This window comes from Salmo trutta, chromosome 20 (assembly GCF_901001165.1).
Source record: "Salmo trutta chromosome 20, fSalTru1.1, whole genome shotgun sequence".
In the NCBI taxonomy this organism is placed as follows: Eukaryota; Metazoa; Chordata; class Actinopteri; order Salmoniformes; family Salmonidae; genus Salmo; species Salmo trutta.
In genome coordinates this window covers 21573306-21597245 of record NC_042976.1, presented here as the reverse complement: position 1 = coordinate 21597245, position 23940 = coordinate 21573306, and the positions used below count along the sequence as shown (strand labels likewise).

General features: G+C 41.4%; 1 protein-coding gene across 2 annotated transcripts; it reads left to right on the top strand.

Moving 5' to 3' along the window:
* The first annotated feature begins 85 nt into the window (after window positions 1-85).
* On the top strand, window positions 86-23851 carry LOC115155686 (integral membrane protein 2B). Of its 2 annotated transcripts, none has more exons than XM_029702572.1 (6): window positions 86-358; window positions 21327-21458; window positions 21674-21886; window positions 22045-22155; window positions 22384-22534; window positions 22925-23851. In XM_029702572.1, the coding sequence occupies exons 1-6, from the start codon at window positions 278-280 to the stop codon at window positions 23011-23013; spliced, it is 777 nt and encodes a 258-aa protein (XP_029558432.1). In that variant the 5' UTR covers window positions 86-277; the 3' UTR covers window positions 23014-23851. The 2 variants fall into 2 exon arrangements, with proteins under 2 accessions (XP_029558432.1, XP_029558433.1); XM_029702573.1 differs by lacking the exon at window positions 86-358 and adding an exon at window positions 21093-21137.
* The last annotated feature ends 89 nt before the right edge of the window (window positions 23852-23940 follow it).

The window sequence follows — 23940 nt, the reverse complement described above, 5'->3', positions numbered from 1 at the left end:
GGAGTGGAAATGCCTTCTGTTGGCGAAGTCACTCAGGCAAAAATAGAAAGAGGCGGAGCCACATCTATACTGAAGAAAATAGTATTCTCTGGAGGTTAGGTGCTCGGCGCTCAGCTGTTGAGTTGAGGCGAGTATTTGGTTGAGTCGGGCATCAAGAGCTGTGTGTGTTTATCGGCGCGGTCGTAGTAGCTAGCTACAGCAGCAAGATTCCAAACAACTTCGACGTGCTAAACACACTCGCTCTGTTATTTTAAAATCAACCAGTGCAAATTTCACGATGGTGAAGGTATCCTTTAATTCGGCCCTCGGGCAGAAAGACATGAAAAAGGACAGCGAAACCCTAATTCCCGAGGACAAGGTGAGTAATTACAACTGCGAATAGCCATCAAGGATTGTGTTATTGACTGTACGTTTGTTTATGTGTAACTGTGTTTTTGTCGCACTGCTTTGCGTTATCTTGGCCAGGTCGCAGTTGTAAATGAGAACTTGTTCTCAACTGGCCTACCTGGTTAAATAAAGGTGAAATAAAAACAAAATAAAAAAGTAATTACGTTAATGTTAGGAAACATTGTCACAATTGAACAGACACAGATAGCAAAATGAAGACGTCAACCTCCTAGTTACCTCCTTTAGCCAGATCAGAGATTAGCCAATACATTATATATATATATATATATATAGCTAGCTAATTACCTAAATTAGATACATTTGAACTAAGCGAAAGTAATATTTGGCCAAATGTGTCTAAATGAACGTTGTTAGTTCTGAGACTTGCTTAATCAGCTCTCAACAATTCACTGACCACCATTATCTAACGTTAAATTATAGCCTACAAGGGCTGCCAGTTATTGCTTTCTTTCCCCTTCATTGCAAATGGCAGGCTGAATGTCAATTAATGTTTTGCGTTTTGGAGATCAGCTGGAACACAGCACTTGTTTCAGTGTTCAGTCCCTGCTGCTTACATTGATACACCCTCAACTGTTCTTTCTCATTCCAAGAACGGCAGTAGCGTTATGATAAGGGTTATCAACACTGAACTGTCATCATTCTGTTGTTTGTCAGTGTTGGTTGGACCAAGAAATGGACAGACACAACATTCATTTCTAAGAACGGTATGATGCCAGGTATTTAGAAATAATCTAAAATAAGATACTTTGTCCCCAGGGGGGAAATTTCTCTTGCACATTAACAACAACATCTAAAAAATACATGAATAAATATGGTATATGAAATATGCAGGACAGACGCCTACATGACACAATGCACATGCTCACAACTGATAGGAAGAGTAGGAGCGTGAGACAGCACTCGTATGATGTCTGCTCACTTATCATCAAATCCATGCCAATTGGGCAGGTTGCCTTTGAGAAGATGTGAAGTGGCAGGCGAGTCTGCATTGCAAATAAACTCCATCTGTCTCCCCTCGCTGACTCATACCATTCAATACATTTTTCAGTACACAGTTCTGTCTTCTATCCTTCCACCCATTAAGATTCTCACAGCCTATACTGTTTCCCCTTGGGGAAGTTTGTCTTGGGTCTCCCAACAAGCCCAGCATTGTATTACATTTATCACAACACAAAACAATACAGGGTTACATACAGTCAATCTGGATAATGGAACTACCATACATTGGTCAAATCAAGCTTTATTTATACAGCACATTTCAGACAATATGCTTTACAGAAAAGCATCTTTTGGCATCTTCAGGTTCTCTGGCAGGCTATTCCAGAGGCTGGGAGCATAATAACTGAGGGACCTACTGGGTAGATAACAGTAAAGCATGCCTGACATGTATTTTGGTGCACAATTGTGGATTGATTTTAAAAACCAATAGAAGAATCTTAATGTATTCTAAATCTCACAGGCAGCCAGTGCAGAGACCTTAAAACTGGTGTAATGTGTGCTCTCCATCTTGGTCATTATGTGTGCTGCAGCATTCTGTATGTTTTGCAGTTGACCAATGGCATGCTTGGGTAGACCAGACAGGAGAGCAATACAGCCTGCTTATAATAAAAGCATGAATAAGTCTCTCTATCAGCCTGAGAGAGAAACGGCTGCACCGTGGCAATGTTCCTCAGGTGGTAAAAAGCTATTTTGGTCACATTCCTGATGTGTGATTTGAAATTTAGTTCAGAATCTAAAATGGCACCTAGGTTTTTTACCTGGTGTTTTATCTTTATTGCCTGTGAATTCAAATGTGCGGCAAGATTCTCTCTGTGCTTTGGCTCCGAGCAATAAGTACCTTGGTCTTGTCTTGATTTAGCTGGAGGAAGTTGTGAGTCATCAAAGTATTTTAATCACTAATATAGTCTAATAATTGATTTGTTGAGCTAAAATCCTCAGGTGACACAAATGTAAAGTTGTGTATCATGCTGTGCTTTCTGATAATGCTGTCAAGGGGTAATATATATCACACACACACACACACACACACAGTTGAAGTCGGAAGTTTACATACCTTAGCCAAAATTACACATCACGGACAAACTGAAATGGTCCACCCACACAGACAGTGTGGTGAAGAAGGCGCAACGGAGGAGGCTGGAGGCTGAAGAAATTTGGCTTGTCACCAAAAACCACTCACAAACTTTTATAGATGCACAATCGAAAGCATCCTGTCAGGCTGTATCACCGCCTGGTACGGCAACTGCTCCGCCCACAACCGCAAGGCTCTCCAGAGGGTAGTGAGGTCTGCACAACGCATCACTGGGGGCAAACTACCTGCCCTCCATGACACCTACACCACCCAATGTCACAGGAAGACCAAAAAGAACATCAAGGACAACAACCACCCAAGCCACTGCCTGTTCACCCCGCTATCATCCAGAAGGCGAGGTCAGTACAAATGCATCAAAGCTGTGACCGAGAGACAGAAGCTGTTTTTAAATCTCAAGGCCATCAGAATGTTAAACAGCCATCACTAACATTGAGTGGCTGCTGCCAACATACTGAATCAAATTTCTAGCCTCTTTAATAATAAAAAATTGGATGTAATAAATGTATAACTAGTCACTTTAAACAATGGCACTTTATATAATGTTTACATACCCTACATTAAATCATCTCATATGTATATACTGTCCTCTATACCATCTACTGCATCTTGCCTATGCCGTTCGGCCATCGCTCATCCATATATTTAAATGTACATATTCTTATTCATTCCTTTACACTTGTGTGTGTGTGTATAAGGTAGTTGTTGTGAATTGTTAGATTACTTGTTAGATATTACTGCGTGGTCGGAAGCACAAGCATTTCGCTACACTCGCATTAACATCTGCTAACCATGTGTGTGACCAATAAAATTTGATTTGATTTAAACATTTCGGGTAGCCTTCCACAAGCTTCCCAAAATAAGTTGGGTGAATTTTGGCTCATTCCTCCTAACAGAGCTGGTGTAACTGAGTCAGGTTTGTAGGTTTCCTTGCTCGCACACACTTTTTCAATTCTGCCCACAAATTTTCTATGGGATTGAGGTCAGGGATTTGTGATGGCTACTCCAATACCTTGACTTTGTTGTCCTTAAGGTATTTTGCCACAACTTTGGAAGTATGCTTGGGATCATTGTCCATTTGGAAGACCCAATTGTTACCAAACTTTAACTTCCTGACTGATGTCTTGATGTTGATTCAATATATCCACATAATTTTACTTCCTCACAATGCCATCTATTTTGTGAAGTGCACCTGTCCCTCCTGCAGCAAAGCACTCCCACAACATGATGCTGCCACCCCCATGCTTCACGGTTGGGATGGTGTTCTTCGGCTTGCAAGCCTCCCCCTTTTCCTCTAAACATAACAATGGTCATTATGGCCAAACAGTTATATTTTTGTTTCATCAGACCAGAAGACATTTCTCCATAAAGTACCATCTTTGTCCCCATGTGCAGTTGCAAACCGTAGTCTGGCTTTTTTATGGTGGTTTTGGAGCAGTGGCTTCTTCCTTGCTGAGCGGCATTTCAGGTTATGTCGATATGGGACTCGTTTTACTGTGGATATAGATACTTTTGTACCTGTTTCCTCCAGCATCTTCACAAGGTCCTTTGCTGTTGTCCTAGGATTGATTTGCACTTTTCACTCCAAAGTATGTTCATCTTTAGGAGACAGAACGCGTCTTCTTCCTGAGCGGTATGACGGCTGCGTGGTCCCATGGTGTTTATACTTGTGTACTATTGTTTGTACAGATGAACGTGGTACCTTCAGGCGTTTGGGAATTGCTCCCAAGGATGAACCAGACTTGTGGAGTTCCACAAAAAAAATTCTGAGGTCTTGGCTGATTTCTTTTGATTTTCCCATGTTGTCAAGCAAAGAGGCACTGAGTTTGAAGGTAGGCCTTGAAATACATCCACAGGTACACCTCCAATTGACTCAAATTATGTCAATTAGCCTATCAGAAGCTTCTAAAGCCATGGCATAATTTTCTGGAATTTTCCAAGCTGTTTAAAGTCACAGTCAACTTAGTGTATGTAAACTTCTGACCCACTGGAATTGTGATGCAGTGAAATAATCTGTCTGTAAACAATTGTTGGGGGGAAAAAATAAAAAATTACTTGTGTCATGTAGAGGTTGACCGATTTTATGATTTTTCAACACCAATACCGATTATTGGGCCTCGAATCACAAAAAAATTGAGTGGAGGACCAAAAAAATGCCAATTTGTTTGCAAATTAGTTCGCAGCGAGCCTGGTGGCCCAAACTGTTGCATATACCCTGACTCTGCGTGCAATGAATGCAAGGGAAGTGACACAATTTCACCTGGTTAATATTGCCTGCTAACCTGGATTTCTTTTAGCTAAATATGCAGGTTTAAAAATATATACTTGCGTATTGATTTTTAGAAAGACATTGATGTTTATGGTTAGGTACACAATTAATGACAGTCCTTTTTCGCAAATGCGCACCACATCGATTATATGCAACGCAGGACAGGCTAGATAAACTAGTAATATCATCAACCATGTGTAGTTAACTACTGATTATGATTGATTGTTTTTTTTTTATAAGATAAGTTTAATGCTAGCTAGCAACTTACCTTGGCTTCTTACTGCATTCGCGTAACAGGCAGGCTCCTCGTTGAGTGCAATGTAAAGCAGGTGGTTAGGGCGTTGGACTAGTTAACCGTAAGGTTGCCAGATTAAATCCCTGAGCTGACAAGGTAAAAATCTGTTGTTCTTCCCCTGAACAAGGCAGTTAACCCACCGTTGCTAGGCCGTCATTGAAAATATGAATGCATTTTTAACTGACTTGCCTAGTTAAATAAAGGTGTAAAATATATATATATATATTTTTTTAAATCGGCCAATCGGTGTCCAAAAATACCGATTACCGATTGTTATGAAAACTTGAAATCGGCCCTAATTAATCGGTCATTCTGATTAATCGGTCGACCTCTGACAACCTCATCAGCTACTATTTGACCTAACTTTCACATATTAGTGGGATATTCCACCAACCTCAGTGAGTTTCTGTGGTTTTCCACTAGAAATGTGTAATTGGACCTCTTATCTTGACCACAACCTGTACAGAGATAGGCTTTTGATTTTCACCTTCCCACACATTCTTAGCCCCTGACCTTATAGTCCTTCTGTCTTTATAATCACAGTTATGTTCTTCCTTCCTGGTTTGAAGTGGCCTTTTAACAAATGCATTTTTCACTTCTGCAGGGGGATTTCTGTAGCTTTGCCTAGTGGTTCCACATGCTATAATTAGTTTATATTAACATCTTCAGACTTTATTCACTTGAGTAACCAAGATGAAGAAGACCCGTCATTACAGTATGCTTGCTCCTTTGAACCTTTTGGGGTACTTCTTTTGTTAACCGTTATCTTGTTTTCTTTGGCAAGTCAGCGGTTTCGTGCTGGCCAAATGTTTACATCAATAAGTTTTGAGTTTCGAGGCAAAGCAAGAGGAGCAGATTAGCCTTCTTGGGCCCAATAGGCAACATGCATTCAGGATTGTTCCTCGAGGCATTTAGGCATAGGTTCCATTCCAAATAGCCAACATTTCTTGGGCTTTGTAGATGGGCTGGCTGACAATGGCACGAAAAGGATGTGCACGCATCGGTGGCCGGAAGGCGTGTGTGCATTATGATTCTGAACGGTCAGATAGCTAGTAACAATGACAAGAAGCTGCCATGTGAGGAGTCATAGGTGGCTTGTTTCTGCTCTTTGTATCTTATTGATACCATGTCTTGTTTTGACTGATGTCATGTCTATGCTAATATGGCAAAAATATATTTTACATGTTAACAGTCTAAGCCAGGGCTCTCCAACCCTGTTCCTGGAGAGCTACCATCCTGTAGGTTTTCACTCCAACAGTAATCTAGCACACCCGATTCTAATAATTAGCTGGTTGATAAGCTGAATCAGGTTAGTTACAACTGGGGTTGGAGCGGAAACCTACAGGAGCGTAGATCTCCAGGAACAGGGTTGGAGACTCCTGGTCTAAGCCAACCCTGTCTGTTTTGCCCCATAGTTGTGGTTTTGTTTCTAAATAACCAACCACTTCCCAGTAGGCAGGATGAAGCTTCTCTGGCTGGAAAAGCAGTCACAGGGAATGTGAAGGTCAGTGGCAGTAGCTCATCAGATGGCGTGAGAGATGGACAGTGGGAGGGTCGGCTCTTGTTCACACTCTGCCTGATAAACGGGAGCAGAGTGATTGGCAGCGGGCAGGAGACAGGGCAGCTGCACATGCCTTGTGTGTATCAGGGGTTCTGCCAAGAGCAAGCCAGAGTGCTGCTCTGCAACCACTTAACAGTTCACTAATATTATGTAAATATAGCCCAACTTCATAATTATACAGACACTCCCTAACAACACAGAGGCACCCTAGAATATGGTAATGTTATAGGGCCCTATAAAATCTGCGTTGCAGACGGACACGGAATCAAGACATTGAAACAGAATTCAACAATATAAAAAATGTATTAAACTTAGGACATCAACTAACTCCATTGAACTTAGTAGAAAATTCCTTAATTTTCCTGAGATTGTCATATGACATGAACAAAATACGTCAATGATTTGTATATTCCTTCAGCTTTCTAAAGAGCAGCAGCACAGGAATGCCCCTGTCTGTGTGCGCATTTGTCTACCACTTTGTGTAGCTGTTAGTGATGATGCTAATGTAATGACAACCACCTTCTGGTAAATGGAAAGGCTTTCCCAAAAACCTTTTCAATTAAATATTAACTACAAAGTAGCCTATGCCTACCTGGCAGAATGATCTCATGATTATTTACATCAGTCCAGTGGCCATTTGTTTTGCAAACACTGCAATTTACACGAGTGCTACAGAAACACCGCTAACCAAATAAAGGTCTCTGGCTGGTGCCCAGTTGAGTAAAAGGGTAACTACACCCAAAATTCAAAATGTCTTAGATTTTTCCCAGACCTCAAAAGTGGTCTCCTGCTGTTTCCGGTATTGCTGTGGTCTTAGAAAAACAACAACATTTGATATTCTATTAAATGTGATTTGTAGAGCAATAACCTTAAACAGAAAAGTTAAACTAAATGGAGAAAACAGAATTTGTGAAAAAATAAAAAAGCTTTTTATAGGGCCCTATACTAGCCACTTTCTAAACAAACAGGCTTCCCAGCGAGCGCACATCAGAAGGAGACAGGGTTGATTGCAGATCCCCATGGTGTATGCATGACCTCTACTAGGCGACTTTCAAGGGGATGTCTAACCGGTCGGCTTGTTTGAACACAGAAGCCGATCTGATATCGAGTTAGCACCTCAGTCTTTTCCTGTCAGCTGAATGTGTCAGCCAGTGTTTCCTCTATATTCACTTAGCAGCGGTGGCCCAAATTCTTGCCATGGCTCCAAAAAAATATGATATATAAAAAATTATATTTTCTATTTCTGCCTAGATGCGCTTTTTAATTAAGGGGATAGTGCAAGATGTTGGCAATTAAGCTCTCTTTCTACTTACCCATAGTCCAATGAACTGCATGCAGTTTGAAGGAAGTTTCTAACTACTGTTAGTGCAATGTCTGGATGTCTATGGGGACAGCTACCTTTTCCACTGCTGCTTAAAAAAAAACTAGGGGAAACACTGTATCAGCTACTAAGCTAGTTGTTATTAGACTGCTGTGGCAGCACGTCGGTACATCAATGTAAACTGTAGCATTTAAATAAAGGATGGGGCATGCAAATGTACAGTAGGCTATGTTAATGGTTGTTTTGAGTTGTATCAATGTCTGTCTGTAGATGGGAGAGAGATGGCTTGTATGGAAATTAATACAAATTAAGATCAAATATTCAGCAGTGCACAGACTAGACCTTGTGTTCTGGCTTATGCAAGGGATGCTTTTAGAGTAAAGGCATATCGGACAGTAGAGCTGGCTTGGCTCTGAACTCTCTTCTTCATTAGGCTCAAACAGCAAAGTGGTTAGCATGGCTATATAAGACCTGCTGGCAATAAGATCACTTTGCGTTACTGAGGAGATGGGAGGAGACAAGGATTTAGTTGCCTGTGCATGTTTATTTACATGTGCTTGCTTGTCTGTGTACTTCTTTTTAAATTTTACCAATATTTAACGTCCTAGGAACAGTGCTGCCTTGTTCATGGGCAGAACGACAGATTTTTACCTTGTCAGCTCAGGGATTCGATCTTGCAACCTTTCGGTTACTAGTCCAACGCTCTAACCACTAGGCTACCTGCCGTGTTGCCTAGTTGTTGTGGGTGTGTGTCAGTTTATTGTATCGTGATTTTGGTTAATTCGAGTGGAAGCACGATGGTATGACCATGGTGAAGGCTTATCGTCAAAGGCTTAAATTGGGTCATTGCACCCCACAGATTTCCTTCTCTCATGTGGACATATGGAGCCATAGCTCCTCAGCAGAATCAAGTGTGATGTGGTTCTGAATTGTCTGGTCAAGAGCCCAGGCCAAAAACAACCATTTGATCTATCAGTAGACAGGTGGGGCCTTGTAGAAGAGTCAGATGGGGAGAGGGGTGCAAATTGAAGTAAATGGGATGGAGAGCAGAGGGGCAGTCTGGTACACAGTACTCTCACACTGGTACTGCATGCTCATGCTGCTTATGTTGCTATCTGAGCCTGTGTGTTCTACGCGCCTGTGTGTTCTACGCGCCTGTGTGTTCTACGCGCCTGTGTGTTCTACGCGCCTGTGTGTTCTACGCGCCTGTGTGTTCTACGCGCCTGTGTGTTCTACGCGCCTGTGTGTTCTACGCGCCTGTGTGTTCTACGCGCCTGTGTGTTCTACGCGCCTGTGTGTTCTACGCGCCTGTGTGTTCTATGCGCCTGTGAGGCATGTGGATCCCTGAGGGGGGGTTACACCCTAATCGCTCTGATAGACTCAGCCAGGGAGCTTTAGCCTAGTGCCTCCCACAGGGCGTCGACCACTAAAATTGGGAGAGATTAACCAACCAGCCTCGAAAAGGCAAGCTGAGGACAACGTCCATCCTCTCATTACATTCACTCCATTCAAGGTACACGATGTAGAAATCACTCTGCCATTTCCTGATTGCTAAAAAGCTAGTATACTGTACAGAACCATTGTACCATCTAAACCGCTGTGAAGTATCTTTTCAATAACCAAAAATACAGTGTTTTCAGCTGTTTGAAGCTGGTGTACAAAACCGAAAGTAAGAGACGCAATAACAAAACTTAAGAATGGGAAGCATAGAAATAGCACACATAGAACAGATCTACCACTTCTTAGACTTGCTTTCAATGAGAAAGAAATGGTTAGATCTTTCAATGTGAATTTGGTCAGGTTGCCCAAAAAGTTACATATTGCAGCTTTCACTTCACTCACTGAAGGACTGACACTCAGGCTGTGTTGAAATACTCATACTAACTACTATTTGTGATGTGAATTTAGTATATAGTTTGCTTATTGGTCATAGTATGGATATAGTTATTAAGCCAAAAGTTCCTGGATGTCGTACTAAATTCGCCAAAATACGAAGTATACAAGCAGTGAACACAATTTCTGTACTTTTAGGGCCCACAATGCAATTCTTCAGAAAATGGGCGTGGCTTCACGTTTTCAGATTATAAGAAAATGGCGGAAAATATGCAGCCGAAGTCTGACAACGGATACAAATTCTTTGCTTTAACTAATTATGACAAATGTTTATAAAATGTTGAGCAATGTAATAATGTCATGACTTTTCAAATAGGTTACGTTGGCCGACAATTTCTTTTTGCCGCGCTATCCATACGATCCGCATAGCGTTACAGCAGTATGTACCGGTATGTTAGCTAGTTACCTAATGTTAGTTGGCTACTAATACATTAAACTTGCCAGGCAGTATATTAACTAACTAACTACCCAATGTTTATTGACTTGATTATTCACATCATTCTTAGCTAAGTGGTATAGTAGTTGTGTATTTCAATAGACATTGTTAATTCTGGCTATTTACTCCAATTTCAGATCACTCTCGGCTGAGTGTGCCAGAGCGCAGAATAGCTGCTGAATTTACGAATGCTCAATACCCGTAGAATATGGCCGGTGTCAGTAAACGTCGGCAAAAAAAGTGTACTTAAATTGTTGCAGCACAGTAATAGTCACCAGCGCTCTTGATGACATGAAAACAGCCTAACCAGCTCTGCAAGGATGAGTAAAATGGTCACAGTGAGGTGTTCTCTCATTTGTGTCTGGAAGTAGCTAGCCAACGTTAGCCAATTAGCTTGGGTGCTTGACTGCCGTTGAATGCTCGGTCAACCCTACTCGACCTCGGCCAGAGCGACCAGTGTGCGCTTTGAACACTCCGAGAGCAAAACGCTCTGAATTTACGAAAGGACAATCTGACAACGCTGTGTATTTTAAGAAAGCCCAGAGCACACTCTGGCACTCCAGATTGAATTTACGAACACACCCAAAATCGTAAAATGTCTAGCTAGTCATTTGATATGCTAGCAAGAGGTTGCTTAGCAACAACATCAACTTCCGGTAGACAGGGGATGTGCTAGTACACTCAACTGAAGGATACCGTTCGATTTACAGTATACCAAAATTAAATAATAGTATGTAGTATGGGTATTCGAACACAGCTTCTGTCACTCCATTTACCCCCCCGAACTCACGACCTCGGACCCTAAACCCCAGAACAAGCTCACCTCAGCCCCAGACAGTCTGCACAGTGCCCAACAGACCAAACAACATGGTTGCCTCTACCGCCACACTGATTATCTCTTTCAGAATGAAGGATGAGGTTTCACAGAGAATCCTTGAGTTACTGAAACTGTAGCTCTTCTTCTGGCACAGTGATAGACTACATCACTCCAAGTTACTGAAACTCTACCTCTTTTCAGGGTGTTGTTACATTTCTGAACTTTAGAATGAAGACGTTCAGTCAATGCGAATGTAGAAAGGGAAGTATTTTCTCTCCTTGCCTCTTTCCCAGCATTCTAAAACAATAGAACAGGAATAGAAATTCAGAAGTTAAACAAATTATACTGATCTGTCACTTTGTCATTTATGAGAATGTAAATGCCACTGTAATACAGTACAGCTTGATCATGAAGACCAGTGTGTCAGTACCACTGAATTAGATATAGGCCTAGTCTAGGCCAGGTAGTTCGCATACTGAACTTGGCCACACCTGCTGTATCATCGTCATTCGTGGCAGCAGCAGGTTGGGGAGCAAGTGTAAACTTGCAGGAACACACCAGAGGGACAGATGGGTCTTGGTCGGAACAGAGGGAGAGGCTAGACTACAAAGACAAGCCAAAGGATAGGAGGACTCTCTCTAATGCAACCTATTTAGTTTTCTTACAATAGGAAGTGTGAGCAGCTGAGTTCATCCTCAAGGCCATAGGGAGAAAGGAGAGGCCAAAACAACATTTTGAAGCTCATAAATACACCCTCCCAACCCACGTAGCATATGGTTCCCTCTATACCATGTGAGACCACCATCATGAGATTATTCAAAGGTAAAGCATACATCTTTGTCTGTTTTAGCTTCCTCCAAAGGGGTGAAGACACAGCAACACTTTGAAGCTCAAACGCATAGCTCATGTGGTGTCTCGTACCATATAAGGAACGGAGCATTTATCTGAGAGGACACACAAGTGTTAGTGTGTATTGGTTTCCTAGATATGGGTGGTTTGGACACACAGACAGAGCATTGATCATCACCCTAGCGTGACTGATGTGACTGCAGCCCAGATGAAGAGCCTGTGGCCTGAGGGGGCTTGGCAGAGCAGTAGCGCGGAAGCCAATCTCTGTCTGAGCAGAGTGGGGAGAGTAAACATGAACAAAGTATAAGATTTAGCTGCATACGGTAAAGCATGTCAAGTATTTTCAAGCAAATGCTGTAGTGTGAAATAATTTAATTGTAACTTTATCGACACTTGGTCTTTATCAAGACCATTAGGTCTTTTTGTCTGTCCCCCTGATGAATATCTACTTGGATATCCCGTACCAGCTTCAAGCCTCTGGATGTGTGTATGTTCTAACCCTTTTCTCACAGAAGTGGGGAAATAAACATTGTCAGAACAGACGAACACAGAAGAGGAAGTTAATTGTAGCCGGCCCGGAGAACAAAACTCAAGTTCATTTGAGCGCAGCAACCTTGCGGTCAGAGTTCAATGAGAGAAAAACCTGAGGGAAAGTATGTGGTTCATGGTATGAGAGAGAGAACTTAGGTAAAGCCTCTTACTCCAAACCGAGTGTATCCACACCAAAGACACTGGGATGTTTCAGAAGTTATGAAACCCATCGGTTGGCATGTTGGGTCACGTTCATGATTTCGGGCACATACTTACACTACCAGACTGGAACAAAACCATCTCTGAGAAGTACAGGAATTAAGCAGTGATCTACCCCAGCTAGAGATGTGATCACTCGCAGTGTGTTTTGGTGTGAGATGTAGGCCCACCACATTTGAATCAGTTGTTGTCTTTGGAAGAAATAAAAGATCCTAGAAAGGTTCCATATGCACAAAAATCATATTTCTCTCGTTTTGTGCACAAATTTGTTTACATCCCTGTTAGTGAGCATTTCTCCTTTGCCAAGATAATCCATCCACCTGACTGGTGTGGCATATTAAGAAGCTGATTAAACAGCGTGATCATTACACAGGTGGGGAAAATAAAAGAACACACTAATGAGCAGTTTTTTCACACAACCCAATGCCACAGATGTCTCAAATTTTGAGGGAGTGTGCAATTGGCATGCTGACTGCAGGAATGTCCACCAGAGCTGGTAACAGAGAATTTAATGTTAATTTCTCTACCATAAGCCACCTCCAATGTCGTTTTAGAGAATTTAGCAGTATGTCCAACCAGCCTCCCAACCGCAGACCACGTGTAACCACGCCAGCCCAGGACCCCCACATCTGGCTTCTTCACCTGCGGGATGGTCTGAGACGAGCCACCCGCTGAAACTGTGGGTTTGCACAATCGAAGAAATTCTGTACAAACTGTTTAACCGTCTAAGATAAGCTTATCTACGTGCTCATCGTCCTCACCAGGGTCTTGACCAGATAGTAAGTTTGGCGTCGTAACCGACTTCAGTTGACAAAAGCTAACCTTCGTTGGCCACTGGCAAGCTGGAGAAGTGTGCTCTTGACAAATGAATCCTGGCTGCAACTGTACCGGGCAGATGTGTATGGCGTTGTCTGGGCGAGCGATTTGTTAATGTCATGGGGCACTCTGTTCACAACGTTGGTGGGGTTATGTTATGGGCAGGCATCCGCTACGGACAACAAACACATTTTACCGTGAAGAGATACTGAGGCCCATTGTCGTGCCATTCATCTGCCGCCATCGCCTCGTTTCAGCATGGTAATTAATGGTCCCATGTCGCAAGGATCTGTACACAATTCTTGGAAGCTGAAAATGTCCCAGTCACCCATTGAGCACTTTTGGGATGCTCTGGATCGACGTGTACAACAGTTTGTTCCAGTTTCTGCCAATATCCATTCCAGCCATTTCACACAGCCATTGAAGAAGAGTGGGAAAACATTCCACAGGCTACAATCGACAGCCTGATCAACTCTATGTGAAGGAGATATCACACTGCTGAGGCAAATGGATACTTGCTGGTTTTCTTATCCACTCCCCTACTTACCCTTAAAAAATAATCTATGACCATCAGATGTATATCTGTATTTCCAGTCATGTAAAATCCATAAATTAGGCCCTAATGAATTTATTTCAGTTGACTGATATTCCTTATGAACTGTAACTCAGTGAAATATTTAATGTTGAGTTTATATTTCTGTTCAGTGTATTACCCCAGTTCCTCTTACCGTAAGTCGAAGCCTATCCCTGGGAACTCCCTGCATTCACTCAACAAAGGCAAAACCGCTCTGGTATTTATCTCATGGGCAAGAGATTAGGTGTAAACGCACCCAGAAAGCCCAAGGAAATATTCCCTTATTGCTATCTCTTGTAGGCTACATCACTTGCAGCCAAGGAGACCAAAACAGAGTGAATAATGGCATGAATGTTAGTCTCTTTCTCTAGTCTCTTGCCAGCTTTTGATCTTCCTAGAAACGCTACTCTGCTGCTCCCAGAGTTGTTGACGTTATTAAATTGAGGTCAGGCTGACTGACTTCTTGGGACGGGGCGAGTTGCTTGATTCTTCTCATTGTGTTGTAGCTTTTCAGCTGAAGTTTGGTTGCGAAAAAGGGCTCTTTCTTTTAATGAGCTCCTTTTGACCTAGAAACATGACTCATACAGTCATACCTTTTACATCAACTGTAATGATGGGCTCAGCAATGTTCTCAGTCAGCAAACTTGTTTCTTCAGAGGCCAACTCTAGAACTTCCTCTTGTTGAAATGGACGTCAGGGTGTTACTGAAGAATGTTAATACTTTGGTTTTGGATAATGATTGTCTGCCAATGCCATTACCCACCCTCTCCCATTACCCTGTTCAGCTAGACCAGGGGTCAACCCAATGCCTTGAAAACCCCTTCACAAGGTGATATGCAAATGGTGGAGGGGACATGCCTTGGCATGTTTAAAGAAGGGAGACCTTATTGCTGTTCAGAGTCCATTAAGTCTGTGAAATTCCATGTTAGCTGGTTGATAAACACCTTTGTTTGTGTGTCCACCTGACTCACTCCCTCTGTCAACCTCAATCAGCTCAAAGTTTATGGCTGTGGATCAGAGCACTCTGCTGTTCTTTATAGCCAGCAGTGCCTTTAGGTGGGAGCCAGTCCTACCTTTTTAGATAAGGGCTCTACGCTGACCTTTTTTACAAGGAGCACATGTAAAAAATATTTTTGGTATTTAAAGCTAGAATTTAACATTTTAAGGCGAACTGGTGCTCCTAAAATAAAAATTCCAGGTCGCACAGCTAAATATTTACGCACATATGAGAGAGAAGTGGTCGGACTACAGTAGGGTTGCATTGTATGCTGAAACTTCGGTACTTTTTTAATATTAGAATATGAAAACCGTTCCGTACTAGTTTTATAAAAAAACTTTTTGCTGCTTCTGTCAAATGTGTCTCACAGATCAATTCGGTGTAGTTGATGTCCCCCTTAGAGCACGAAAGCCCAGAGCCTGCTCCACTTAGCCTGCACTGGGAGTCTGGGCTGCCCCGTGCCTGCTCCACTTAGCCTGCACTGGGAGTCTGGGCTGCCCCGTGCCTGCTCCACTTAGCCTGCACTGGGAGTCTGGGCTGCCCCGTGCCTGCTCCACTTAGCCTGCACTGGGAGTCTGGGCTGCATCATGTTAGCTCCCCACTCATGCTGCACCAACGTTAACACACTTGAATAATGCGACATGACATGTTGAAACTGTTTTGCGAACAGTAATGAACAATGTCCATACATGCTAGAACACTGTTTACCAGGCAAAAAGTTACTGGTAGGCTAACTTTTGTGGCTAGCTTACAGCTTAGGCTATCATCAATTCAACCTTGATACATTGTTTGATACCATAACGCAAAATATGCTGATTGCCACAAACTTTATTAATTTACTTAATCTTTTGGAGAGACCTATTGTCTCAGCGATCTGACTCCGGGTGGCTCGGTCATGGCCAGAAGGGATCCAGCTTTTGTAAAATTATCATCAAAAGTAGAAATTTTAAATGTTTTTATTTTATTTTTTTGCATAAACAAAAATGCTGCCCCTTAACCAAATTCTCCTGACCTGTTGTGTAAGTTCTAACCTGCTACGAAAAGTCAAATCTGACGTTATTTTGTCAAAAGCTGGATTCCCCCCCCGCCTCGTGAATGACATCATTACTGGTTAGAGACAGTGCACATTTTGATCAAATAAGCAAAGGACTGTGTTAATTATTTAGGAATAAATCTGTCAGAAAACCACTTAGTCAGACAACATGAATTTCTTTCCTAAAATTAAGAAACAAGAATATATTTAATAATTGGCTACAAAGGGATCTTTCCATACTTGGGAGAGTGCTTCTGCCCAAGGCAGAGGGACTGTCTTGCTTTGTGTACCCCTCATTATCTTTATTTGTAAATTCCTCTACCTGTAAAGAGATCAACAAGACCCTTAAGACTTATTTTTCCAGATGAAGTCAGAAACTAAAAAAGTCAGTCCTCTCAAATAAGAGCTGGAGGTCTGGAAGTGTTGATTTTGTTGACATGAATATCACTTTCAAGATCAATTGGTTGAAAATATGTTTGGTCAATACAGAATAAATTTGGTGTTTAAGTTGGTAGGTCTTCAATGTTTACTGAAATGTAATTATATTCCTGAATGATTACCTGCTAAATTGGCTAGGTTTCACTAACAAGCTTTAATGTCCTGGGAAATATGTTTCCTGCACGAGTTTGTGGAATAATTCAGACATAACTGTAAGGAATAAGTACTTGTTCTACCCTAGCTGTCATGAGAGGAATATTGACTTTGTTCTTGATGTTTTTGACAATGGGTAATATTCTTGCATATGAACAATTTATAACATTGAATGAGTTTCCAAAACCAAAATGAGTTTATTTCTGTGATCAAATCCATTCCCAGTGGTCTAACTACACTAATGAAAACTCATCTTAGCTTTGGTGATGATCACAGAGCTTATCCAGAACTCAGTTTGGAAGGCATGGACTTGAGAAATCTTGTTGTAATAAATACATAAGAAAAATGTAACATTCACGGATCCAACTTACGCCTAGAGGAAAATCTTTCTGGAACATGCTTATTCCTGACATTGTCTGCAAAAAAAGCTTGGTTGATGCTTTATACGAATATTGTATACCAAACAAATTCAAGGAAGTGCACTTTAAGATTCTACAGATTCTGTAATTCTATGTTGTCCAAATTTGTGATTATTGATGATATCTGCGTTTTTCTGCGAAAAAAGGTGATCTGACTCACTAGATTTTGGGGAAAACCTCGCAGAATACTTATTTACCTTTTTGAACACTAGCAATGTTTTTGGCATGAAGGATATAATGTTATTTTTGCAATGATTCTCGTTATCAAATAATTTATACACAAACAAAAATTATACCAAAATTACTATTTTTGATTGAATTTAATAATCTTGCTAAGACATTATCAACGTCAACAGTGAAGAGGCAACTCCGGGATGCTGGCCTTCTAAGCAGAGTTCCTCTGTCCAGTGTCTGTGTTATTTTGCCCATCTTAATCTTTTCTTTTTATTGGCCAGTCTGAGATATTGCTTTTTCTTTGCAACTCTGCCTAGAAGGCCAGCATCCCAGACTTGCCTCTTCACTGTTGACATTGCGACTAGGGTTTTGCGGGTTGTGCAATGTAACAGGAATATTTAGACTTAGGGATGCCACCCGTTAGATAAAATACGGAACGGTTCCGTATTTCACTGAAAGAAAAAAAAACGTTTTGTTTTCAAGATGGTAGTTTCCAGATTCGACCATATTAATCACCTAAGGCTCGTATTTCTGTGCGTTTATTATAATTAAGTCTGATTTGATAGAGCAGTCTGACTGAGCGGTGGTAGGCACCAGCAGGCCCGTAAGCATTCATTCAAACAGCACTTTTGTGCGTTTTGCCAGCAGCTCTTCGCAATGCATTGCGCTGTTTATGACTTCAAGCCTATCAACTCCCAAGATTAGGCTGGAGTAAGCGATGTGAAATGGCTAACTATTTAGCGGGGTGCGCGCTAATAGTGTTTCAAATGTCACTCGAGACTTGGAGTAGTTGTTCCCCTTGCTCTGCATGGGTAACGCTGCTTCGAGGGTGGCTGTTGTCGATGTGTTCCTGGTTCGACCCAGGTAGGAGCGAGGAGCTCAGTTGGTAGCTCAGTTGGTAGAGCATGGTGTTTGCAATGCCAGGGTTGTGGGTTCGATTCCCACGGGGGGCCAGCACAGAAAAAAAATATGTATGAAATGTATGCATTCACTACTGTAAGTCGCTCTGGATAAGAGCGTCTGCTAAATGACTAAAATGTAAATGTAATGAGAGGGACGGAAGCTATACTGTTACACTGGCAATACTAAAGTGCCTATAAGAACATCCAATAGTCAAAGGTATATGAAATACAAATCGTATAGAGAGAAATAGTCCTATAATAACTACAACCTAAAACTTCTTACCTGGGAATATTGAAGACTCATGTTAAAAGGAACCACCAGCTTTCATATGTTCCCATGTTCTGAGCAAGGCACTTAAACGTTAGCTTTCTTACATGGCACATATTGCACTTTTACTTTCTTCTCCAACACTTTGTTTTTGCATTATTTAAACCAAATTGAACATGTTTCATTATTTATTTGAGGCTAAATTGATTTTATTGATGTATTAAGTTAAAATAAGTGTTCATTCAGTATTGTTGTAATTGTCATTATTACAAATACATTTTTAAAAATCGGCCAATTAATCGTTATCTGCTTTTTTTGGTCCTCCAATAATCGGTATCGGCGTTGAAAAATCATAGTCGGTCGACCTCTACTCAGTTTCATAAGAAAGTCCTTTGTTTCTGGCCATTTAGAGCCTGTAATCGAGCCCACGCATGCTGTTGCTCCAGATACTCAACTAGTCTAAAGAAGGACTTTTTTTTTTTTTTTATTGCTTCTTTAAATCAGCACAACGTGCCATGGAACACAGGAGTGATGGTTGCTTATAATGGGCCTATGTAGATATTCCATTAAAAATCAGCCGTTTCAAGCTACGTCGTTAACAAAATGAACACTGTTTACACTGTATTTCTGATCAATTTGATGTTATTTTTTCTTTCAAAAACAAGGACATTTCTAAGTGACCCCAAACTTGTGTGTGTGAACCGTCCTCTCTCACTGTCAACTGCGTTTATTTTCTGCAAACTTAACATGTAAGTATTTGTATGAACATAAGACTCAACAACTGAGACATAAACTGAACAAGTTCCACAGACATGTGACTAACAGAAATTGAATAATGTGTCTCTGAACAAAGGGGGGTCAAAATCAAAAGTAACAGTCAGTATCTGGTGTGGCCACCAGCTTCATTAAGAACTGCAGAGCATCTCCTCCTCATTGACTGCACCCGATTTGCCAGTTCTTGCTGTGAGATGCTACCCCACTCTTCCACCAAGGCACCTGCAAGTTCCCAGACATTTCTGGGGGGAATCGCCCTAGCCCTCACCCTCCGATCCAACAGGTCCCAGACGTGCTCAATGGGATTGAGATCCGGGCTCTTCGCTGGCCATGGCAGATCACTGACATTCCTGTCTTGCAGGAAATCACGCACAGAACAAGCAGCATGGCTGGTGGCATTCATGTTGGAGGGTCATGCCAGAATGAGCTTTTCATAACTGTGACCTTAATTGCCTACCGTCTTTAAGCCGTCTTTAAGCTGTTAGTGTCTTAACAACCGTTCCGCAGGTGCATGTTCATTGAACAAGCATGGGAAACGGTGCTTTAAACTCTTTACAATGAAGATCTGTGAAGTTATTTGGAGTTTTACGAATTATCTTTGAAAGACATGGTCCTGAAAAAGGGACGTTTCTGTTTTTTGCTGATTGGGTGTGTTTTTGTTGTATGTCTTTAGTATTTTCTTGTCTATACCTGTGTTTTGTTAGACATGTTTGATGTAGGGATGTAAGTTGTTGATGATAATTTTGTATTATGATTAAACGAATACAGTTTTTTTTAAATTACTTTGATCAAATAAGCTACTTCTATGCAAATGTTGTTGATCAGTACAATAAAATAAGCCCAAATGGAATGGAAACAGATTCACATCTGTAGCCCTGTAAAATCAGCCAAAACAAGATCAATAACTCACTGTATGCACACATTCCTATTGAACTGTATTGTAAATAGGCCTAGGCTACTTCTTTATTTACCTGGTTTGTCAATATAGATTTACCATTTGAATAAATGATTACCCTTCTGTAGTTAGATTGGTAAAAACAAATATCAAATTGATTGGATAGTTTTTTTTCATCAATGCATACATGGATGTCTGAAAAATGTTGATGTAAAAAAAATTCTAATTTTGTGATATTGAACTCAAAAGATTCCCAACTATTGAACAGAGCAGTAGCTCAGTTTCTGTCTGGATTAAGTGCCATTCTGTGACTTTTTGTAGTAGTATTGTTTTGGTATTGAGTATCGTGATACTTAACCTGGTATTGGTATTGAAGTCAAAATTCTGGTTTAGTGACAACACTACACTGTAGAGCCCTGTAGATATTTGACCCGTTTCAAATTCCCTAATAACAATCAAAGGAATGAACTTGAGACTGAATTTATTAATTCAAAAGGATCATAAGACGAGCTTTATTACACCAAGGTCCAAGGATCAAGCAGGCTGTGATATTACAAATGGACTAATCATGACATCATTCACGTCAAGCTATTGGGAATATAAATGGTCCCCACCCTCTTTTCTTTCTATGTTCTCTTTCTGCTCTCTCTTTCTCCTGTCTCTCTCTCCCTCATGGTGCCTATTTGTTTCTCTGATTTGCATAATGATGACTCACCCTGTTCGGTGCCTCGGGTGGATTCTGGAGCCCTCTTCATCCCTTACTCAAACACAGCCTTTGTTTGGACTCAGCCCCCCCTCTCCCAATGTGCTGCTCCCTTAATCAACATTGAGCCCTACCTCTTTTTGTTGTTTTGAAACAGGAGTGTTGCCAAAACTCTCATAACTAGTTTGGCTGCCTGTGCCCATCCCTCCTACACTGCCTGGAAGCAAGTGAGGGAAGTGGGGGTGAGGGGGACAAGGAAAGTTAGAGAAATGCATGGTGATTGGAGAGAAAGGGCAGGGAAAGGTGAGTGTAGAGATGGTGAGAAGTGTTTCAAGTGAATGAGGTAAAGAGAAAGATGAGAATTGAATGACTTGGAAACATCTGGTGAACTGTGTACTTGACAATGAAGAATTTAAAATGCATTCTTTGTCACATTTCAAAACCATAAACAATGTCTGCCTCACAACCTCCCTCTTCTCTGTGTTTCTCCAGGATCCAGAGGTGGCTCTACCAGTGCGTCAGCAGTCCAAGGCCTGGTGCTGGTGCATGTGCCTGGGCCTGGCCCTCATGCTGTCTGGCGTGGTGGTGGGAGGGGCCTACCTGTACAGGTACTACATTCTGGAGGTGAGACTGGATTACTCAGACCCCAGTGTCGATCTATGGCTTACTGAATACACTGTAGCTGGCTTGATTCCTATCTAATTGACACTTTTAAGAACTTATTGTATTTGAATACAACATTATAGTTCAAATGTGTAATTGACAAGAGACATCCATGCAGTAAAAAGTATGAATATAAACGTTTTCCACCAAGTGCTATGTGTCCTCCCGTCCACCAGGAGGGCCAGGTGTTTGTGTGCGGGGTGAAGTACCGTGAAGAAGACATGATGATCCTGGAGGAGGAGGATGTGGAGGTGGACCTGCCCTCCAGATTCAAGATGATCCAGGAGAACATCCGCGTACTGGAGGACCAGGAGGTGGCTCTCATCAACGTACCCGTGCCTGAGTTCGACGACAGTGACCCCGCCGACATCGTCCACGACTTCCAAAGGGTAAGGAAATTGAATCAACTTCAACCCTGCTGTTTATTGCTAACCCCTGTGATGTTTCTGTGGGGATAACCATCCACAGATCATGGATTTTCTGTATTCAGTGGAGTTCCATGAGGTTGTTCTCTGACTGAGTTTGTTCTGTTGACTCCCTTCCACAGAGACTGACTGCCTACCTGGACCTGTTCCTGAACAAATGCTACGTCATCCCCCTCAACACCTCCATCGTCATGCCTCCGAAGGACTTCCTGGAGCTGTTGGTCAACATCAAGGTAACAGGAACTGCTTTATGAATTATGTTACAATAATGACAGTAATACATTCGATTTCTTATCCACTTGTTTGGACACCCAATGTAATTCTATACTATTTTTAAAATGAAATAAGACTGTTTCGGTGGTTTTAATAAATGTTTTGAAATTAACCACCCAGTAGCTCTAGCTCATACTGATAGGATATGTTATTCAATGTTGTACCCCTCTTTCTTCCCCCTCCTCCAGGCTGGTACCTACCTGCCCCAGTCTTACCTGGTCCATGAGGAGATGATGGTGACTGAGCGCCTGGAGGATGTGGAACAACTGGGATACTTCATTAACAACCTCTGCCAGGGCAAAGACACCTACAAGCTGGAGCGCAGAGACAGGATCCTGGGTCAGTACACACACATGCACATATACAACACGCATGCATATACATCACAGATCACACACACACGCGCCACATAGTTGTTTGGACAAGTGAAGAATTATGCTAACATGCCCAAAAGAAAATGGCTTCTTCTACATTCAGCCATCTTTTGCATGAGATATTGACTGACTGGTCTCTAAGCACACAGTTAGACCTCACATACCTAACACACCTCTCACACAGATGTCTTACAAAACTACTACATGGGCATTGCGACATATCTGATTCATACCTTTCCAAAATGATGTTTTCCCAAGTCTTGAATGAACAACCAACCACCATATTGTGGCAGCTCATAAGGGTTTTTATCAGGCGTAGATCAGCATTTTATTCTCTCCATCCCCCACATTGCAGGTATGCAGAAGCGCGAAGCTCTCAACTGCCACAAGATCCGTCACTTTGAGAACAAGTTTGTGGTGGAGACCTTGATCTGTGAGCCCTAGTGATGTTGTGGCCGTGGGAAAAGTGGCACATCGTCTCTATACAACTTCGCTTCATTTTACTGGGAGCACAGTTGGAGATTTGTAATTGTAGTTTTCTCTGTTTTAAATGTTTCCATTTGTTATTTTACTTCAGGTAGTTTTGTGTGCGTGAGAATTGTAATGTGAAAAGGGGCTTAAAAAATGTAAAAAAGGGTAACAGTCAGTTGCGTGCGTTTTTTATTATTATGCACGGATGCAATTCTTCAACAAAAGACCGTAGGGTTCTATTTTAGGGAGGATCTTTTCGAGGGCAGGTCTGCTAGCTTGTCAAATATTTAGATTACTTGAATAATCTAAACTGTGATTAAGGGTTGAATTGATGCAGAACATGTATGGTATAGACTTAATGAAACAGAATCTAATTGTATTTTTTAGTACAGAAATAAATGTTCAAAGGCATGGCAAATTGATACTTTTGTACCACTGAACCTGGTTTTAGAAGGGACTATTCCAAGGAGTTTTCTAGGTTTTATATTTTAATTGTCTGCTGTGACTATTAATATACTGCATATATGATTTCTTAACTGTAAAACATAAGATAAGTGTGGATACATGTTTTTCTTTCATCTAGCTTTAAGAATAAACCAAGACAATTATCTAAAGAATTCTAATCAGGAATGCATTCATTCTCATACAGCAAAGTAAAACATACACGCTATCTTTTTTTCACAATTGTTTTTAGTGAATGTTTCTTTCTCCAAATGTACTTTTTTTTTTTTATCTCTCGTACTAATTTGTATATAACCTCTGTAAAGATATGACCAACACCACAATAAATCTTAAACCAGTAATACAGATATTGTAGTGTGGCCAGTGTGTTCCTTAATGCCACAATTTAAAGTAGAATTTTAATGAATGACTTTCACTAGAGTCATTTTCTATTCTTCA